The 16,558-nt window shown below is 39.5% G+C and overlaps 5 protein-coding genes and 2 long non-coding RNA genes across 8 annotated transcripts; 5 read left to right on the top strand and 2 right to left on the bottom strand.

Annotated features, from left to right (window-relative positions):
- The first annotated feature begins 150 nt into the window (after positions 1-150).
- On the top strand, positions 151-987 carry LOC124200800. The gene has a single exon (XM_046597099.1). It carries the CDS (start codon positions 151-153, stop codon positions 985-987), a length of 837 nt encoding a protein of 278 aa, XP_046453055.1.
- Positions 988-1,112: 125 nt separating this feature from the next.
- On the top strand, positions 1,113-6,270 carry LOC124188369. Of its 2 annotated transcripts, none has more exons than XR_006872330.1 (5): positions 1,113-1,129; positions 5,283-5,363; positions 5,439-5,623; positions 5,695-5,857; positions 5,929-6,270. It is a non-coding gene; the product is annotated as an uncharacterized LOC124188369 (long non-coding RNA). The 2 variants fall into 2 exon arrangements; XR_006872328.1 differs by having other exon boundaries at positions 1,115-1,129; positions 5,236-5,363.
- Positions 1,255-1,843, bottom strand: LOC124188371. The gene is made up of 4 exons (XR_006872334.1): positions 1,768-1,843; positions 1,544-1,710; positions 1,343-1,481; positions 1,255-1,280 (listed from the first exon to the last, which is right to left on the bottom strand). It is a non-coding gene; the product is annotated as an uncharacterized LOC124188371 (long non-coding RNA).
- A 1,427-nt stretch (positions 6,271-7,697) lies between the features above and the next one.
- LOC124188368 (homeobox protein OTX1-like) lies at positions 7,698-8,888 on the top strand. Its single transcript, XM_046580941.1, has 2 exons — positions 7,698-7,942; positions 8,005-8,888. Exons 1-2 carry the CDS (start codon positions 7,780-7,782, stop codon positions 8,622-8,624), a joined length of 783 nt encoding a protein of 260 aa, XP_046436897.1. The 5' UTR covers positions 7,698-7,779; the 3' UTR covers positions 8,625-8,888.
- Positions 8,889-8,923: 35 nt separating this feature from the next.
- On the bottom strand, positions 8,924-12,294 carry LOC124200789 (dnaJ homolog subfamily C member 10-like). The gene is given in 10 exon segments (XM_046597088.1): positions 8,924-9,585; positions 9,666-9,948; positions 10,034-10,229; positions 10,292-10,544; positions 10,610-10,779; positions 10,836-10,967; positions 11,027-11,238; positions 11,302-11,537; positions 11,539-11,687; positions 12,265-12,294. Coding segments are annotated over 10 exon segments (2,133 nt in total). The 3' UTR covers positions 8,924-9,113.
- Positions 11,906-13,667, top strand: LOC124188367 (mitochondrial potassium channel-like). Its single transcript, XM_046580940.1, has 2 exons — positions 11,906-12,660; positions 12,727-13,667. The coding sequence occupies exons 1-2, from the start codon at positions 12,478-12,480 to the stop codon at positions 13,522-13,524; spliced, it is 981 nt and encodes a 326-aa protein (XP_046436896.1). The 5' UTR covers positions 11,906-12,477; the 3' UTR covers positions 13,525-13,667.
- A 531-nt stretch (positions 13,668-14,198) lies between these two features.
- Positions 14,199-16,554, top strand: LOC124188366 (UBX domain-containing protein 4-like). Its single transcript, XM_046580939.1, has 7 exons — positions 14,199-14,771; positions 14,837-14,994; positions 15,064-15,221; positions 15,325-15,765; positions 15,834-15,958; positions 16,051-16,213; positions 16,293-16,554. Exons 1-7 carry the CDS (start codon positions 14,561-14,563, stop codon positions 16,402-16,404), a joined length of 1,368 nt encoding a protein of 455 aa, XP_046436895.1. The 5' UTR covers positions 14,199-14,560; the 3' UTR covers positions 16,405-16,554.
- The last annotated feature ends 4 nt before the right edge of the window (positions 16,555-16,558 follow it).

Below are 16,558 nucleotides of genomic sequence, written 5' to 3'. Positions count from 1 at the left end.
TCGGACAACGCGCAAACTTTCCGATGTGTTGAACGATTCCTGAGAACTATCCATGCCGATCCAACCATTCAAGATTTCCTCGCGTCCAGAAAAACCCTTTGGATATTTTCCGCCAGCCTAGCGCCATGGTGGGGAGGATTCTGGGAACGGATGGTGAGGAGCGTCAAGGATCTGCTGCGACGCTCCAACGGTCGAGCCTGCCTTGACTACATGGAACTTGAAGCGAGTCTAGCAGAAATCGAGAGCGTAATCAACGCCCGCCCACTCAGCCATATTGGGGAAGGAGCTGACGATCCACTTCCGATAACTCCAAACCAATTTCTAAACAACAGACGTTCTACTCGTGCCGATCCGGAGCCAGCCGTTAACTTGCTAGCTCCAACATCGACCAGCATCGTACTACAAGAGATGGACAAGAACAGGAGGGAATATGTCGCTGACATCTGTGCTAGATTCGTCGACGATTATCTACTCCAACTAGACAACTTCCACTCCAAAGGAAAATCCGGAAGGAAGATCCGCCTAGGAGAAGTCGTCGTTATCCACGACGAAAACTCCAAACGACTCATGTGGTCTACCGGAGTAGTGAAGGAACTGATTCCAAGCCGCGACGGACTCATCCGCTCTGTCATGCTCAAGGTTCCAAATGGTAATTTAATTAATAGAGCCATTCAATGTCTTCACCCCATAGAGCTGCGAGAAGACCTCGCCGAAGACGTCGAAATTGGAAATCCGGAACCGATCCAGGAGCCGGAAGAGGATCCAAACCCAACTACACCAGAACAAGAAATCGATCTCGATGTCGGAGACGCTACGCCAGCTACCGAAGAACCGGACGACGTCGCCGAAGATGTCGAGCCGGATGCTACGGGCTCTGGTGGGGAGTGTGTTAGGAATATTCCATTCCAACAGACGACGACGAGATCCGGGCGCCGCATAACAACACCGGCGCACCTACGCGACTATTGCCTAGGGGGCCCCCGATAGGTGGCCCCAACTTCGCTCATTATTTCCATTCCTCCCAATTGTTATTTCCCCCCATTTTTTCTGTACAATAATCAGTGTGTTAAAATATACGAGAGGAACAGGACACGGTGATTCGTGTCTAATTTATTCAACTTTGAAAACTGTAAGTAATCGGCCCGACACGCCGAAACATCCCTTTTACATTTTCTACAATGTGCATGCTCCATCATTTGTTCTCTTTGCCCATGTTTGAATACGCCGGCCAACGTTGAAAGAACTCCTTTTTTGAACTGAGCACTATCTTTGGTAAGAGCCTGTTGGAAATGAAAACAGTAAGCTTGACAGTTATTTTCAAGTTGAAAACAAAAGGGCAAACCTCAGAAGCCCAATTGATGAATCACGGTAGATAGGAATCTTTGACATCAGGCCTTGTAAGATAGATTGCCGATACATAAAAGGCCATGTCCTGAGCTTTTGTTGTCCCAGCCAGGTATTTCTTACAGACATTCAGAATTCTGAAAGAAATTTTAATCATCTTAATTCAAAAGACATCAATATTATTTTAATTTGTTCTTACCTTTCCATGATTGGCTCTGAAGTGCTGGTGTCAAATCGCTGAAGGTGGAATGGGATTTTAACTACAATGCTGAGCCAGAGAAGCAAGCCGTAATGAGTCTCCCATTTTAGTTGCACACCAGGGTCTTGGTTTTCCAAGTAATGTAGCAAAGGCTCCAGATCGGCAGTCTAGAAAGAATTTTGATTTAGACGATTAGATCACAGGGAAAATCTATAGTACATTACCTCATGAGGAAGATGTCTTGCTACAACTTTGTAGCCCCTGACTTTCGATATAAAGTAGAGGCATCGGAAGGCCACAAAATTAAATATTTAGTACTTTTATTTGACAAAACAGAAACAGAATATAAAACGTGTACAACATTACGCTTAAGCATCTTCAGACTATATGTTATGATTGAAATTGTATTTATAATTATCAGAAATTAGATCTGTTAAATCTTCATACAGGGTTTCGACGCTGTCATATTTCCCAGTATTAAAATTTTCCCAGTAGGCAAAGAGAGTAGAAGTAAAATGAGAAGTGCTTTTCTTTTGATTTTCTGCTAATTTATCGGTTGCCAATAGAAACGATTTGAAAGGGACCATTTGTGATTCTGTGTGTAACAATTCAATTAGTAAGTAAAGGTTAAGGTGAGCTGTGTGTGAAACTGTGAACAGCAAAAAGCTGGTAAAAGGGATCAGGGACAATTTGAAATGTGGCATCAACTTCCCATCGTTTTGCAACCCTCAGTTTTTTAAGTTGGGTGTCGGTCGCCATGATTACAATTCTCTGCAACACCCCTTTCCCGTCAAACCACCTGATGTCCTTTCGGATAAACTTTTTTGGGACGTGATTTAATTCAAAAGTGAAGTCCAAGTTAGTGGGGGTTTTTGTCTTAGGCCTTGTCTAGCCCTGTTAATAGCACGTCCAACATTCCCCATTTTTGGTAACAGTTTTCTTCTATGTTTTCTCGGAATCGCCTTATATGCTTTAAACATGAGGGGCTCTACAACATCATTTGCAGGGACAAATACATCGCCACGAATCTTTTGCTTTGCAAGGGCGTAAAGGGGAATATGAACTTGTAGTGAAGGGTCGGCCTTACAACAATGGTGAACGTCAACGAAGAAAGAATTGTCTACTTGTGTAACCCTAGCAGGGCAGGAATCGCCTCTTTGTCGTCGCGTACATCGCCACTTGATTGTCCGGCCATCCTTATTCCTTTTTTTCACACCTAGCTTATAACAGCCATTTTGGATAAGTATTGATGAGCACTTGCGTCCGGCTTCTTGTACGACAACCCATTCTTTCACCTAAATTAGTAAAAACATCATAAGGAAAAGGTCGACACCAAGGTTGGAATTTTCTTTTTACCTCACCACCCCGACGGATGAAAAACGAACCACTGGAGCTGGCTGTAGATTGGTCGGAATTCGAGCCACTCGACGATGGATCAGAGTTAGAGCCACTCGACGATGGATCAGAGGTAGAGCCACTCGACGATGGATCAGAGGTAGAGCCACTCGACGATGGATCAGAGGTAGAGCCACTCGACGATGGATCAGAGGTAGAGTCACTCGAAGATGGATCAGACGTAGAGTCACTCGAAGATGGATCAGAGGCAGAGCCACTCAATGACGGATCGGCAATGACGGACATCCTTGAAGATTCGCTTGATGGTAGGGAGGAAGCTTCATTCCCTGATGGTATTGTGTACGAGAGCTCACTCGGGCCGTGGACATCTTCAATAGGTGTGCTGGCTTCATTGACGATTTGCATAGCTGCGACTCCTCTTCCCCATTCAGAAGGCGTCGGAAGAAAGCCGATAACAACGTTTGATAACACCGGGTTGACTGGTGAAATCGAAGATACAGGACGAGAAGGTCCAACGTACAAGCCTCGAAGGAGGTCCAGAATGCCATGCCTTGGCATGTTAGTTAATGGACCGCACACAGCACCACTCTACATAACAAATATGCATTACTTAACAAGAGCTTATAATCTATAATGTGAAACAATATGAATGTACCTGAGACGCAGGCCTAGATTCATCATAAACACTTCTCTGGCTGGCTAAGGGTTGCTCGACACCAGCAAAAATCTGTGACAAAAAAGGAATGAAAGTTAGCTAATTGTTACAATCTAAAAAGTAAACTACACCTGGTACCTGGTGAGAAGTAGAAACTTGGAAAATTTGGAGATTGTTTGGACGAAAATTTGACAGCTGTTCCAATGGTGGTGTTGCTACGTTGCCAGTTGTTGATAAAGGAGCCACTTGCATGCACGGTGGATCACACCGGTAGCCAAAACACTCATTGTTGCGTTTCATAATTAACAATTCAGGAGCAGTAATACCTTTATAAATATAAATTTTTTTACTAATAATAACAAAACAAACAATTTGGTTAACACGGATTACCGTCACGACGACGACCAGTCCGCCTGTTGTAGCAAATTCTGCAAACGAGTCCGGCACAAACGAGGCAAGGTATGCTTTGAGGGGCTCGCCCAACGAACGCCTCATCGCATACCATGCAAGACATTACGCAATAAAGAAGAATGGTTTTGAATACCCCTAACGTACCCATGCTTTCGAAAAGAATGAGAATGAGAATAAGAGAAGCACTAGGTAGGTTCTTCGCATTGTTGCCTTTAATTAATATTTAGACATTATTTGCAACATTGCCACTAATAAAAAGGTATTTTGTGTATACTATTTCTAGTAAATATAAAGATGGGGCCGGAAGGGTTTTCAAAAATTGGGGCCGGAAAGGACACCCTTCTGGCCCTAGCGTAAATTTTCCAAATTTGGGCCGGAATGGTAGGGCCGGAATGGTATAGGGCCGGAACGTCATAGGCCCCACATGTTTCACCTCATAATCCAGCACTTCCTCTCGAATGATGTTGATGATTTTAGTGAGTAGTCCATCGAGGTGTGAATCGATCAAATGTGGTTGCTCTTGGTATTGATCTAGAATGAACGAAAACCTTTGCCAGTTTCTCTCCACTAAACGAATATCCGTTTGGTTTGTCTGATGTTGGGCTGACGTCCTCAGTTCGTCAATGAGTTTTTCAACCTCCGAGTGCTCAGTAAATGATTCTTTTGAGCACCCAAGTCAAATGACATAGATTTCTTTTTCGGTGCACTCATCTGCAACTTCTAGTCATTTTGATATCTCAAAAAAGTTGTCAAAGAAGAAGAAGGTATGAGATTAAGTCGTCTGCTTTGTTTTTATTTTACCAAGTTGAAATTGTGGCTGCCGTTTATTTCTTTTTCATTTTTTAAATAATTCAATAATTACGACAAATGGAATGCTATGGCATAAAAATGTTAGCAGAACATTTTTATCCGTAATTATTAATCCTTAAAATTCTTTCCCGAATTAGTTCTATGTAACTTAAGAAAACTCAAAATCCATCTATTGTGCTTGGCAGGCGAATTTCATCATCTCCAAAGCCATCTATTGCGCTTGGCATGCGAATTTCATTCATCTCCAAAGTCCAAAGCCATCTATTGAGCTTAGCAGGCGAATTTCATTCGTTTCCATTTTTTCCTCCAACCCCACCAACCCCAAAATGCCTCGCCCTAAATCCCTTCGGGAAATTAAAATAGCTTCAACATGTGTATTTTATTTTTACAACATGTGTACATTTTATTTTTAATCATTTTAAAATTTGAATTGCAATTTTCGTTACATTTGATCTGTAAGAATTCGATTCTGAATCATTTTCATTTCAAATCGATTCACACACATAGCAGACGCTAACACATCAAGCGTCATCAATAGCGTGGTCTGTGGATGCTATCGCTGGAGTAAGGCGTTTACCTTCAATTCGGGTATGTTAGAGAATTCTATCATGTTATTTTCAATCTTTAGTTAATACTATTGTTATTATCAACTTGTGTGAATAGGTAGCGTCATGATTGGCCTACCCTGATGGCGTCATGATCGCTGCTGATTACCTTTCAAATAGGTTTTCAGCATTCTGCTTACACCTTTGGCATAGAGTCACATATTTCACAATCCAACATCAATTGGTACCAACAGCAGCCCTTCTCTCCATCATCCAGAAGGGTCTGAGATCAGTGTTGGAGATGTGTGTGACAATTTTAATATGATGAAATTTATCTACCACCAAATTTTTACTCTTATGTTTTTGTTTTTCAGGATGGTTCGGAACAACCCATGGAAAGCTTATCACTCATTGATGCTGTGATGCCTGCTGATGTTGTTGCAAGTCGTCAACAGCAAACACAGAACAAACAGAAACCATAAGTGGTAAAGACAGAACCACCAAATTCCAATGGAGATGAACCCATGCATTCCAATCGTAAGATAGTCACTACTTTTTTTTGATCCCCTGAACTGCTTACTTATTTTCCCTTCAACTATTTAATGAAGGCTGGGAAGAGGAAACAGGAGTAGAGATACCTGCCAGCAAATCAACTGTACTTCGTGGCCATGAATCTGAAGTTTTCATCTGCGCCTGAACCCAACAACTGATTTATTGGCTTCTGGCTCTCGGATTGTGACTCTTCTGAAGGTACCATCAAAGAGAGAGAAAGACATCTATGAATATCGAGGTTATTCAGACTTACAATCACTGATTTTAAGCAATCACTGATTTTAAATTACTATCCTGTTTATTGAGTATACAGTTTAATAATACCATAAAACATCAGACCACCTAAAAATCATAATTGGGGGAAATTTCAAAAAATAAAACACGTGGTAGACAACTGATTTATAAAACATATTCTTATTTTTATTGACAAATCAAATCAAAATATTTTTATCAACGTCAAAACAGAAAATATACCAGCTCAACGTCCCACAATCGAACGGTCGAGTCAAACGAAGCGCTAACCAAAATCAGATTCATGTTTGGGTTTTTTGTTCCAAGGCCGGTAGGACTCCATTTTTGGGTGTAGATTTCCTTGTTGTGTTCTTGCGAATCATGAACACAAGTGTCTTGTTTCATGGACCACATCTAGGAAAAGGATCGGAGACATTTGATTTGATAGTGTTGTTTTCACTGTGGTCCACAAACATGTTCTCCATCTAGCCTATGATGAAACAAAAAAGGACATTAGCCAAGGCAATGGGTTAATCTCCTCAACTGAAATCAGAAGTTTTCCAACTTACAAGTCCATGTTGAACCAGGGGCAGAGCTTTAGGCGACAATTGATTCTATCCTAATGCACCTTTTGCTATTTGATGATTACAAGTTTTAATGCGAGGCCTGTATGAAGCATGAACCTTACATGAACCAATTTAAATGACTAACAAAATTCACAAAGTATAGATGGAATCTATTCGACAAATGAATTTACAAAAGGTTAGCCGATAAAATTTTGAAGGTATAAAATGTCCAAAAAGGTCAGTGTGGAATGAATAAAATTTTTTCTACAATATTTGTGGCAATCCAAGGAATGCAAAGCAATACTTATTCTTAATTTTTACTTCTTATTCCGGTTCTTCTTCCCACGCTTGTTTTTTATGCCTTTCTTCATTTTTTTCCCAGTCTTCCATCCTTTTTTCCCCCCTACTTTTGCGTACTTGAGTCTTTTAACAGATCTTTGGATTTGCATAAGGCGAGCTTCAGAAAGATGCCACATCCCAAAGGGGACAGGGGGTTCCTGCAGAATTTTTAAATTTTAAGAAAGAGCTTACACAAATCTTCTTCATTACTAATTTACCCGTTTGAAAGGCAAAGAGTTGTGCAAGATGCAACAGAGCAATTTGTAAGTTTTGGAAATCCCTTTTCGGTAGGCTGAAAATCTCCAACTAATGATGTTTAGAACTTCCCTGCAGGCAGCAACTTGTTGTAGAAAGATGCCGGTGTTCTTGGCTTCATCCAAATATCCCTGTATCAAAAGATCCTCATCGGATACTCCAATCATACTTGAAGCGAGGAATATTTCTGTTGGGGTCAGAATCATCTGAATAACAAAACAGAAAATGCAAAATTTGAAATAAGATGACGGGACAACAAACTCGTAATGAAACAATTACTGTAGTCGTTGTAGAACAGTTGTTTGCCAAAAGAGTAAAAATAGAAAAGTTTTGTGTGTTGGAAAAAAGAATACTAGTTCAGTCAACTTCTTAGTACTAGTCAGCTCGGCAGCCGGACGAAAAGAAAAGAAGGAAGAAAGAAAAATCCTTTTGACTTAAACCGGATTATTATTTTTTTTTTTTTTCGAATTCCAATAGGTGTGGTTCAGCAACAGGCGTGCCAGGTGGCGCAAACACATGGGGACGTCGCAACATCATCAACATCCCAACTCGGGGGGAGGAGGAAGCTCGTCATCGGAGCCGAGCATCGGCTCCATCGGTCTGCCTTATCAGAGCCAACCGGCCGTCGCCTCCCATATTGGCCAATACAGCGCATCGGAATCGACTGGAACCACGTCAGGTATTTATTCAAAATAAAAGTCTTTATTTTAAAGTACACAAGTTAATTCTATTGAGATGTAGATCGTTGCTGGCCGGATCGCACTGGCGGTGGCAATTTCCTGTTTCCGCAATCAGCAAACACCGGAGGCGTAGCTAGTTCGGCATTCAACACGGCGGAATCTTTCGGACAATTATTCGCGACCGCGGCGACGGCTACACCAAGTGGCGGATTAAGCAACTACACTCCGACTTCTTCTTCCGCATCATCCGCTGGTGTGGAATACCCATCGCATCCGCACCATCACTTACCGGGGGCCCTTGGCGAAACCGGTTGGAATGCTGTGAAATCCGGCGGCGGCGGCGGCGGAAGCGCTGGCAATTCCATCGGAACCGAAATGCCCAGCTGGACAACTCCTCCGGCTTCTTTCAACGGATTCGACAACTACAACGGTCTGGCCACGGGTGAAATGTTTATGGGTCACCATCATCACCATCACCATCATCAGAGCTATGCGGATATCGGAAAAGCCGCCTCGGCCTCCTTCTCTTACGGCCATCATCACAATCCGGCCGTTGTGGGCGTTTCTTCGGCCGCCGCAGCCGCCGTGGCTTACCAGAACTATAATTTGGCCAAAGGAAACAGTGCTGCGGCAGCCTCATTCGGATTTTACTTAAAAAAAAAATTACTAAAAAAAGGATAAATTATATTTTCAAATATTTCTGAAAATGTCATCATAGGGAGGGATTGTAAAATCTCAGGAATGAAAAAAACATTCAAACGTATTACTTGATCTGCATATTTTCTTTTCTATCATGCCTTAAAATATGACATCATCATGATATCAAACATTAAATAAACTAGTTCATCGGAATGTAATCTTCAGTGCTAAAGTAACGCATGTCTCTTAATATTTTCTATTCTTATCTTTTTTAAAAAATAAGGAAAATACATTATCTCTTATCTGTCTACAAAGTTGACTATGTAAGACATAAACAAGAATTTCGTATAATCCAAAAAAATTTGTATTAAGTATGGGCATAACAGGCAAAAAAAGCGTTTCTTAAGTATGCAATAAGCACAATTCATTTTTCATTAGGAAAATAACAAAATTGTATAAAGTGAGATTTTGATTTGGCGAGTGTGCAAGAGATTGATCGGAAAAATATTTTGACAAGATCAGGTAAGTGACTTAGAGCTCGTCACGACTGGAAGCAACTTTGCTATCAGAGGCACTAGGAGAATGAGAAACCAGGAGTTCTTCGAGCCACTCCACGAGGTCCTCCACTTTTCTGCGGTCGTTGACAAACGGGATGCCGAAGGGACTCTGATGCGACCATCCCGTTTTACCCGGATAATATCGCACAGTCGGGTAGGATTGAGCGCCAGCATTTCGGCACACATTTGGGAAGCTATCACAATTGACTTTGGCAAATTTCAGACGGCGGCCATCGTACAGTTGCTTGGCGGCTAATTCAAATTCCACTGCAAACACTTGACAAGGACCGCACCACGGAGCGTAATAGTCAACCACCCAAGGAGTACTGGAACGGAGCACCAGGTCCGCGAAGTTGTAATCGCCCAGAGCGTAAACCGACGATGATAGCGAATTGACCAGCCAGCTGCGTAGCGAATATGCGTCCCGCTGGAAGCCGTTGTAGGTACTAGTAGCGAGACAAACAATTCAATTAATAAAAAAAAAACAAAGAATAAAATCACAGAAAATTAAAAAGTGATAAAACACTTACATGATTTCACCGGAGCGTCCTCCCATAACATACATTACATCTGAATGGTTGGGTAGGAACGAATATTGTGTTGGGTACAAAGCAATTCCTGGGTGACGCAATCCACTGATCCGACGTTGATGTTAGTTAATGGGCCGAGCATTCTGGCAAGTGAACGCCACTGGGGTGCCAACTGAATGCAAGGACCACACCACGAAGCGAAAAAATCAAACAGCCATATTTCGGTCACGGGTCTGTTCAACACCAGCGACTCGAAATTGTCGATCGTCAAATCAACCACTGCGAAAAGTTTTATATAAAACATTTTTCAAATTCATTATTCTCTCACGATTTAAAGCGTAACAAAAGATCATTTCCGAGATACCTGGAGGGCGAAGAACATCTTCAACAAATGTGGCGATATCACGGCTGACAAACTGACCAGTGTACGCATGCGGAGTTGAATAATTATAAAAGATTATTGTTGGATATGAGCGAACGTCATAAGAGGCACAGAGGTCGCGATAAACGGAGCAATCCAGAGAGCCAAATTTGACTATGCCACCAACCAGACTACTGGCCTGAAATAAATAGAAATGAAAGACAAAAGTTCCAGAGCCACAACAAACCACAATAATCTTACTCTTCTGAATTCAGGAATAAGACGCATACAAGGTGGGCACCACGGAGCGTAAAAGTCAACAACCCAAGGGTGTCCATCTTTGAGACAACTGGGAAACGTACTCGGATTCAGAGTTTCCAGATTAGGTGCCCAAATGCTGTTTCGTGCAAAATTCACTACCTCAGACACACTCACTCCACCGACATGCATCTCTACCGCTCCACCTCGCTTGAAAGTAGCAAATGTCGGATACTTTGTGATGTAATGTTTGTCTCTGTTTAGAAAGAAAAAATCGATTATTCATAAATTTTTTTGGTATGGGAGAAACATTTGACGTACTTGCAAAGTTCTTCAGACATATTACAATTGATGTGACTTAATTTTATAAGAGGTAAGAGGGCAGGCAGTCGTCTATACTGTAGATCGGCGAAGCGAGACGAGTCTTGGCTTTCTGTAAAATAAATGAGCCAATCTTGGCCGAGATCTTCGTTTAACTTTGCCCTGATATTCTATAAACGAGATAACATAAATATTTGTTGGGTTTATTTTGAAAGCTTAAAATTACCTCTAGACTTTTTTCGTCAACGAGTTCCTTAAGGATATTGTAGTTAGAAATTTCAGTTGCTTGAGTAGGTAGTTTATGCAAAACAAAGTTCTGCATGTCTTCAGGAGTCCTCTCCCCATAGTATTTATCTTTCTAAAAATCAAACTTAATTGAAATGAACCCTATGATTTCACAGCACAAAAACAACTTACATTGGGATATAAAACAAGTGAAGGATACGATGAGATTCCTTCCTTACGGCAGAGGACCCAGTCTTCTTCACAATTTACAGCTGCTACTTTTATCACAGCATTCAGTTCTAGAGCAAGTTGCCTCCAGTTTGGTGACATAACATGGCAGTGAGAACACATGGGGGAATATAGCTTGATGAACCAATACTCCATAGAATTTTTCACATTTTGTTCTAAAGCAGAATTATTTAATAAGAAAGATGAAAAAAACAATAGTTCAAGGTAATTATGGTTACCAAAATCAGATGCCGATAACGTAATTATTTCAGGATCATCATCATAAATGCCAAAATGGTTTTTGTAGAAGTTCCAATTTTGATATTCTTTGCTGCTTTTGAAGCAATCTTTTATACCATTCTCCCCGTGTAGATCATACTGTTTACGGGTCTCTTGATCCTTGAGTATCTCATAAACTTGCTTGAGATCTAAAATTTTTTGTTGAGCTAGTGGATCATCTGGGTTTTTGTCGGGAAGTGATGGCAAGTTTTTTAAAAGCTTTTCTTATTTCACGACTGTCGGCAGTTTTTTCCACGCCAAGTAATTCATAGAAATCTTTTTCTGCGTTGAATTGTTTGACATTTGCAACTATCAGAAAAGTCAACAGAAAAAATCGACCAACCGCCTAATGGGCGTCTGCAACAGCCCTGTCCAAGACAACCCTGTTTAATTTCCATTACATGATTATAAATTTATATTATTTTCTCGAAAAGATTTTAAATTAAATAAAACGCAAAAATAATTTAATAATAATGTAATTACATTTCCTAACAAATCACTTGAAATGTTAAGATGGATGGAACAAATCTGGCAGCAGAGCACTTGAGACTAAAGTGATATTCGGATTTTTTAACAGTTGCGTTCAGTCTTCAGAATGCTATATAAGTATAACAAGGAATATTATAATTTAGAAATAAACAAAAAATAATAATAAAAAAGACTGAAAACAGCGTAGGCTAATAGCTGGTAATAGCTAATTATTAATAACGCTGAAAATATGAAATAAAAATAACAAAAATGGCCTGAACTAAAAAATATCTTGAAAGAAGTTCCGAATTTTTGAAATTTTTCTGTAAAAAAAATGATTAGGCGGAAGGCGGCCTACTCACTTAGAATCTTTAGTTTTCGAACAAAATATTTTATAAACTTCTAGATCGCGATTGATTTATAGTTTTTAATAGTTTTTAACCCCAATATTTTGCCAATTTATTCAGGAAAACTAAAGAAAACATCTAGGCGGATACGTCTACTGACAGCAAGCTGATCAGCTGTTAGAGCAGACGATGAAATTATGTCTTCCCTTCTTGCGAGTTGAGTTGAGTTGTCATACAACCGGTGAACCGGATATTCAGACTATAGACAGTAGGCCTAGTTAAGAACAATAAAAATTCAGTGAAAACTATTTCAAATGGGAAATGTCGTATAAGAATTTGACAGAAAAGGTTACTCGTTTAGTCAAGTCTTTGCCTAGTACTCTGTCACTGTCAGTAAAGCCGCTAAAAGGGAGAGTTTCTTCCTGGATATATCTTAAAAATAAACAATACGAGGAGATTGTTGGTCTGACGGAAGTAAAGGCAGCACAGAATCGTGTTTTGCTGGTAATGTTTGCCAATTAAGATTTGTTAAATCACAGTCTAATTCTCTGTATTTTTATGTGTATTCAGTCAGAACAAAAATTTATCAAGTCTCAGGAAGACAGACGAGATCTACAAAGAAAAATAAGTCTTGTACAACTAAAATTACATGAACTTCATATTGAACTAGATCGAGTTCCACGGGGGGATGATAAATATCTTGCTCTCATTACCCAGGAACACTCTGTGATCAAGGAAGAAAAATTTCTAAAAGAAGACTTACAGTTGCTAGAAAAAGAAGAACGAGAAAATTTTGCTATCTTGTCACATACTGTAAGAGATTCTCATGAAAAAGAAAGAGCACAAGCTGAAAAAACTAAATATTGGTCAATTATTGGATCAGTTATGGGTACAATTGTTGGTGTTCTTGGATCCACAATCAACAATCATTTGAAAATGAAAGAGCTCAGAGAATTGGTTGAAAATGCAACTAAACACAACCACATACTTATGAATCCAGAAGAACTATCAACACATATTTCTTCTGCTGTACAGCAACATTTGCAAGCACCTCAAACAAGTCAAGATGTTTTAGAAGGAAAATGGAAGGAGTTAAAAAGTTCCTTGTTACAAACAATACAGCATGAATCTGAGGGCCAAAAAAAATCCCTCATAGAACTAAGCCAGCAATTCAAAGCCTCAAACAATACTGTAGTCAGCATGGACAATGTAAATACTATGGATGTAGAAAACTTTTTTTGTACAGCAGAGCAAAACATGAAAACTTTATTAGATCAGCAAGCACAGCATAGTAATAAACTCTTTGCCATCAGTGTTATTCTAATTCCAACTTGCACTTGGGTGTTATGCAAGCTTTTAAATCTTTAATTTACATATCCTCTGTGGGGTAGGAAAATAAATTTGTAAACTGTATTTTAATAGAGTAAATCTGATTCTGTAATACGAAGCATTATATCTTGTTTAAAACAAATAACTGATACTAATACGGAAAATTACAACCGGTAAACTTGTATGTGTGTTATTGCTGTGCTTTTGATATTTTTTAATTTTTATACGACATACGGGATTTCTCATTTTTGTTTCTTTAAAAAGGAGTTCGTTACTCGATCAGATTGGGTTGGGTTACAAAATTTATTTCCCTAAATTTAGTGTGTTTAAAATTAAGAGACCGAAACAAAAAAACTAGCTGAGCAATTTTATGCAAGCTTTTCTCGAAAATCCAACTGCTGCTCATTAAGCCTAATCTTTCTCAGTAATAAAAGAGAAAGGTGGTTAGGTTTAAGCTGGAATAGTAGTAAGAAGTAGGCCTACTTTCCGAGAAAAAAAAACGAGATTAGATTTAGATAGATTAAGCAGCTCGAAATGCGCACGTATCTATTAACGAAGTATTCAACCGTAAAATTTATAACATGACGTTGTGCGGTTGTAGGACTGTAACTCTTGAAAACAGCAGATATGAAATTCTGACATAACATTTGAATATTTCAATGAAAATAAAAGAATCACAATTTTATTTTTTTTTTATGAATGGAGGGGGGAGGATTAAATATCGAATATCGGTATGTTATTATCGAATTTTATTCAAACTTTTTTTAGTGTATTTATGATTTACGATTAAAAGTGCTTCAAGGAATAATCTTTCAATTGTTTATACTTTGTCTGTTTGTCTACCACATGGTCAGTGGTCATACGTTTGACTTTGCACAATTGCGGAGTGAAATCAATTTGCTATCATTGCTTGTCTTCTCCTAGAGCTCCGCCCCCTGGCCCCTACCTTAAAAGTTAAAACACACAAAACAGTAAACCTGTAGTCTGCTCACTGCTGTAGTGTACAGAAATATTATCATTCAGATTTATTGTCGGTCAAGATTCGAGAGTTTACAAATTCATAGAAAAAGAAAACATGCATTGGTTTCAAGGCAGTATTCCGGAAGCTATAATTGCTTCCCGCAATAGAAAATGTATATTTGTTGTTGTTGTTACAGCAGAAGATGAGGATTCACAACAACTTTTGACAAGATTAGAAGAAGAAAATGTTTCAAGTGTTTTCAATAGTTTTGTTTCTATTTCATTGAAAAGTGGTAGCGGTGAAGCCAACATGTTTAGTCAGTTGTGTAAGTAAACTTTTTTTTAAATAAATTATTTGATAATATTATTGCAACCTGATTATTTTCCTTAGATCCCCTTGTTGTCTTACCAGCAATTTATATGATTGGTCTACAAGGATCACCGTTGGAAGTAATTGGAGGGCTTGTTGATATCCCCACACTGTTGAGTAGAGCTCAGAAAGCTTTAAAGGTACATGATGAACAACAAAATGTTGCCCAAGCTTCACAGGTATTTAATTGAGTAAATGTTCAAATGTTTCTTATTATTATTTCATCAAATATTTTTTCAATAATTCAGATTGCTGAAGCGGAAGTATTACAGACAACATCTGAGAATATAGAACCATCTCAGGAAGAAGAAACCACTGAAAGTGGAAATCCTGGCAACAGTGAGGATGGTCCATCTGGTTTGTCATTGGAAGCTCGCTTGGAAAGAGCTGATCAGTTACTAGCTGCGTAAGTGCATGAATAGTCATTACTTATCATTGGATAACTTCAACTAATAATTTAATTTTGATGGCGTAGTTTTCGACACTTAATTAATATTTTTATTTTCCAGAGTACGTGAGAAGAAGATAGAAGAAGAACGTGAAAAAGAGAAAATTAAGGAGCGTGAGCGTCGGGAATTAGGTAAACAGCTTCAGCAGTTCAAAGAAGCACAACGTGAGCGCGAACAACGTGAACTGGCAGATTCACGCCAGAAGGAAAAACGAGAAGAAAAAGAAGCTTTAGAGAAAATTCGACAAAATATTGCCCAAGACAGGATAGATCGGGCTGCGCGATACCAAGCGGCTCAGACAAGCGAAGAAGAGCGACGACGTGCTGCTCAAAGTGCTCAAGAACAACTTCAACGTGAGAGAGCCTCAGCTGCTCGTAGTGCGTTTTCTCGGCTGCAGTTTCGTTTGCCTGACGGTTCAACCCGTACAGAGCAATTTTCTTCTGACGTCAAGTTATCATCTGTCAACGAATTCATTGATCAACAAATTAAACCACCATTTAGGTTGTACATTTCTTGATGCTTAAATTTTTTAAGTGCACGTTCATTAATATTTCTCTTTATCGATCTAGACCATATTCTCTTAGTACTACATTCCCTCGTCGTGAGTTCCATGAATCGGATATGCAACAGACTTTACGGGAATTGGATCTGACTCCTTCTGCTGCTCTTCTTATTATCCCCATTGCTGGAACTGGTATGATTAGTGCCATTAATTTTTATTTCTATTTTGTGTGTGCATTCCAGAACATTTTTTTCCATTAAAGTACAAATATTAATTTTTATTAGGATTTAAGCCTCAGACTAATGGATCCGCCGGCAATACGTGGCTTAGTGCAATCTTCGCACCTCTATTTGGGATTTGGAACTGGATTTGGGGATTTTTTGCCAACCCTCCGCCGCGTGTAACTCATCAGGATTCAACAGCTCAGCCTCAACCAAATAGTCAAGGGTATTATTGATTTATTTTGATCACAAACTCTTTCACCAATCAGATGTTGAACCAACTTCTGTCACTGCAATTTTTTTAGTGTCCGTCGTCGGCGACCTGATAGTAACATCCATCGTTTATCCGACGCTAGCCCGGGGGACAGCAGCGATGATAATGGAACGTGGAACGGCAACTCAACACAGCAATTGTAACTTTTTAACAAGACGTTGTAAGTTGTCACATGTCATATCTAGCCGTCTCTCGAAATTCGGGAAAGCAAATTTCTTTTGTTATTCTAATGGTGTCAATTATTCTGAACCTTTCTTTTGGGGACTTTCATAAATAAACGTTTTGCGAGAGCAGATG

Source organism: Daphnia pulex, chromosome 2 (genome assembly GCF_021134715.1).
Source record: "Daphnia pulex isolate KAP4 chromosome 2, ASM2113471v1".
NCBI classification, from domain to species: Eukaryota; Metazoa; Arthropoda; class Branchiopoda; order Diplostraca; family Daphniidae; genus Daphnia; species Daphnia pulex.
Note: the sequence above shows the minus strand (reverse complement) of the source record. Positions and strands in the feature narration are given on the sequence as shown.

Bases quoted from the DNA above. Each gene is read 5' to 3' on its own strand.
- LOC124200800 (XM_046597099.1), top strand. From the start codon at position 151: ATGGTGAGGAGCGTCAAGGATCTGCTGCGACGCTCCAACGGTCGAGCC.
- LOC124188366 (XM_046580939.1), top strand. From the start codon at position 14,561: ATGCATTGGTTTCAAGGCAGTATTCCGGAAGCTATAATTGCTTCCCGC. The intron at 14,772-14,836 runs GTAAGTAAACTT...TATTTTCCTTAG, and splicing joins CAACATGTTTAGTCAGTTGT to ATCCCCTTGTTGTCTTACCA. The intron at 15,222-15,324 runs GTAAGTGCATGA...TTTATTTTCCAG, and splicing joins GCTGATCAGTTACTAGCTGC to AGTACGTGAGAAGAAGATAG.
- LOC124188367 (XM_046580940.1), top strand. From the start codon at position 12,478: ATGTCGTATAAGAATTTGACAGAAAAGGTTACTCGTTTAGTCAAGTCT. The intron at 12,661-12,726 runs GTAATGTTTGCC...ATGTGTATTCAG, and splicing joins CACAGAATCGTGTTTTGCTG to TCAGAACAAAAATTTATCAA.
- LOC124188368 (XM_046580941.1), top strand. From the start codon at position 7,780: ATGGGGACGTCGCAACATCATCAACATCCCAACTCGGGGGGAGGAGGA. The intron at 7,943-8,004 runs GTATTTATTCAA...ATTGAGATGTAG, and splicing joins ATCGACTGGAACCACGTCAG to ATCGTTGCTGGCCGGATCGC.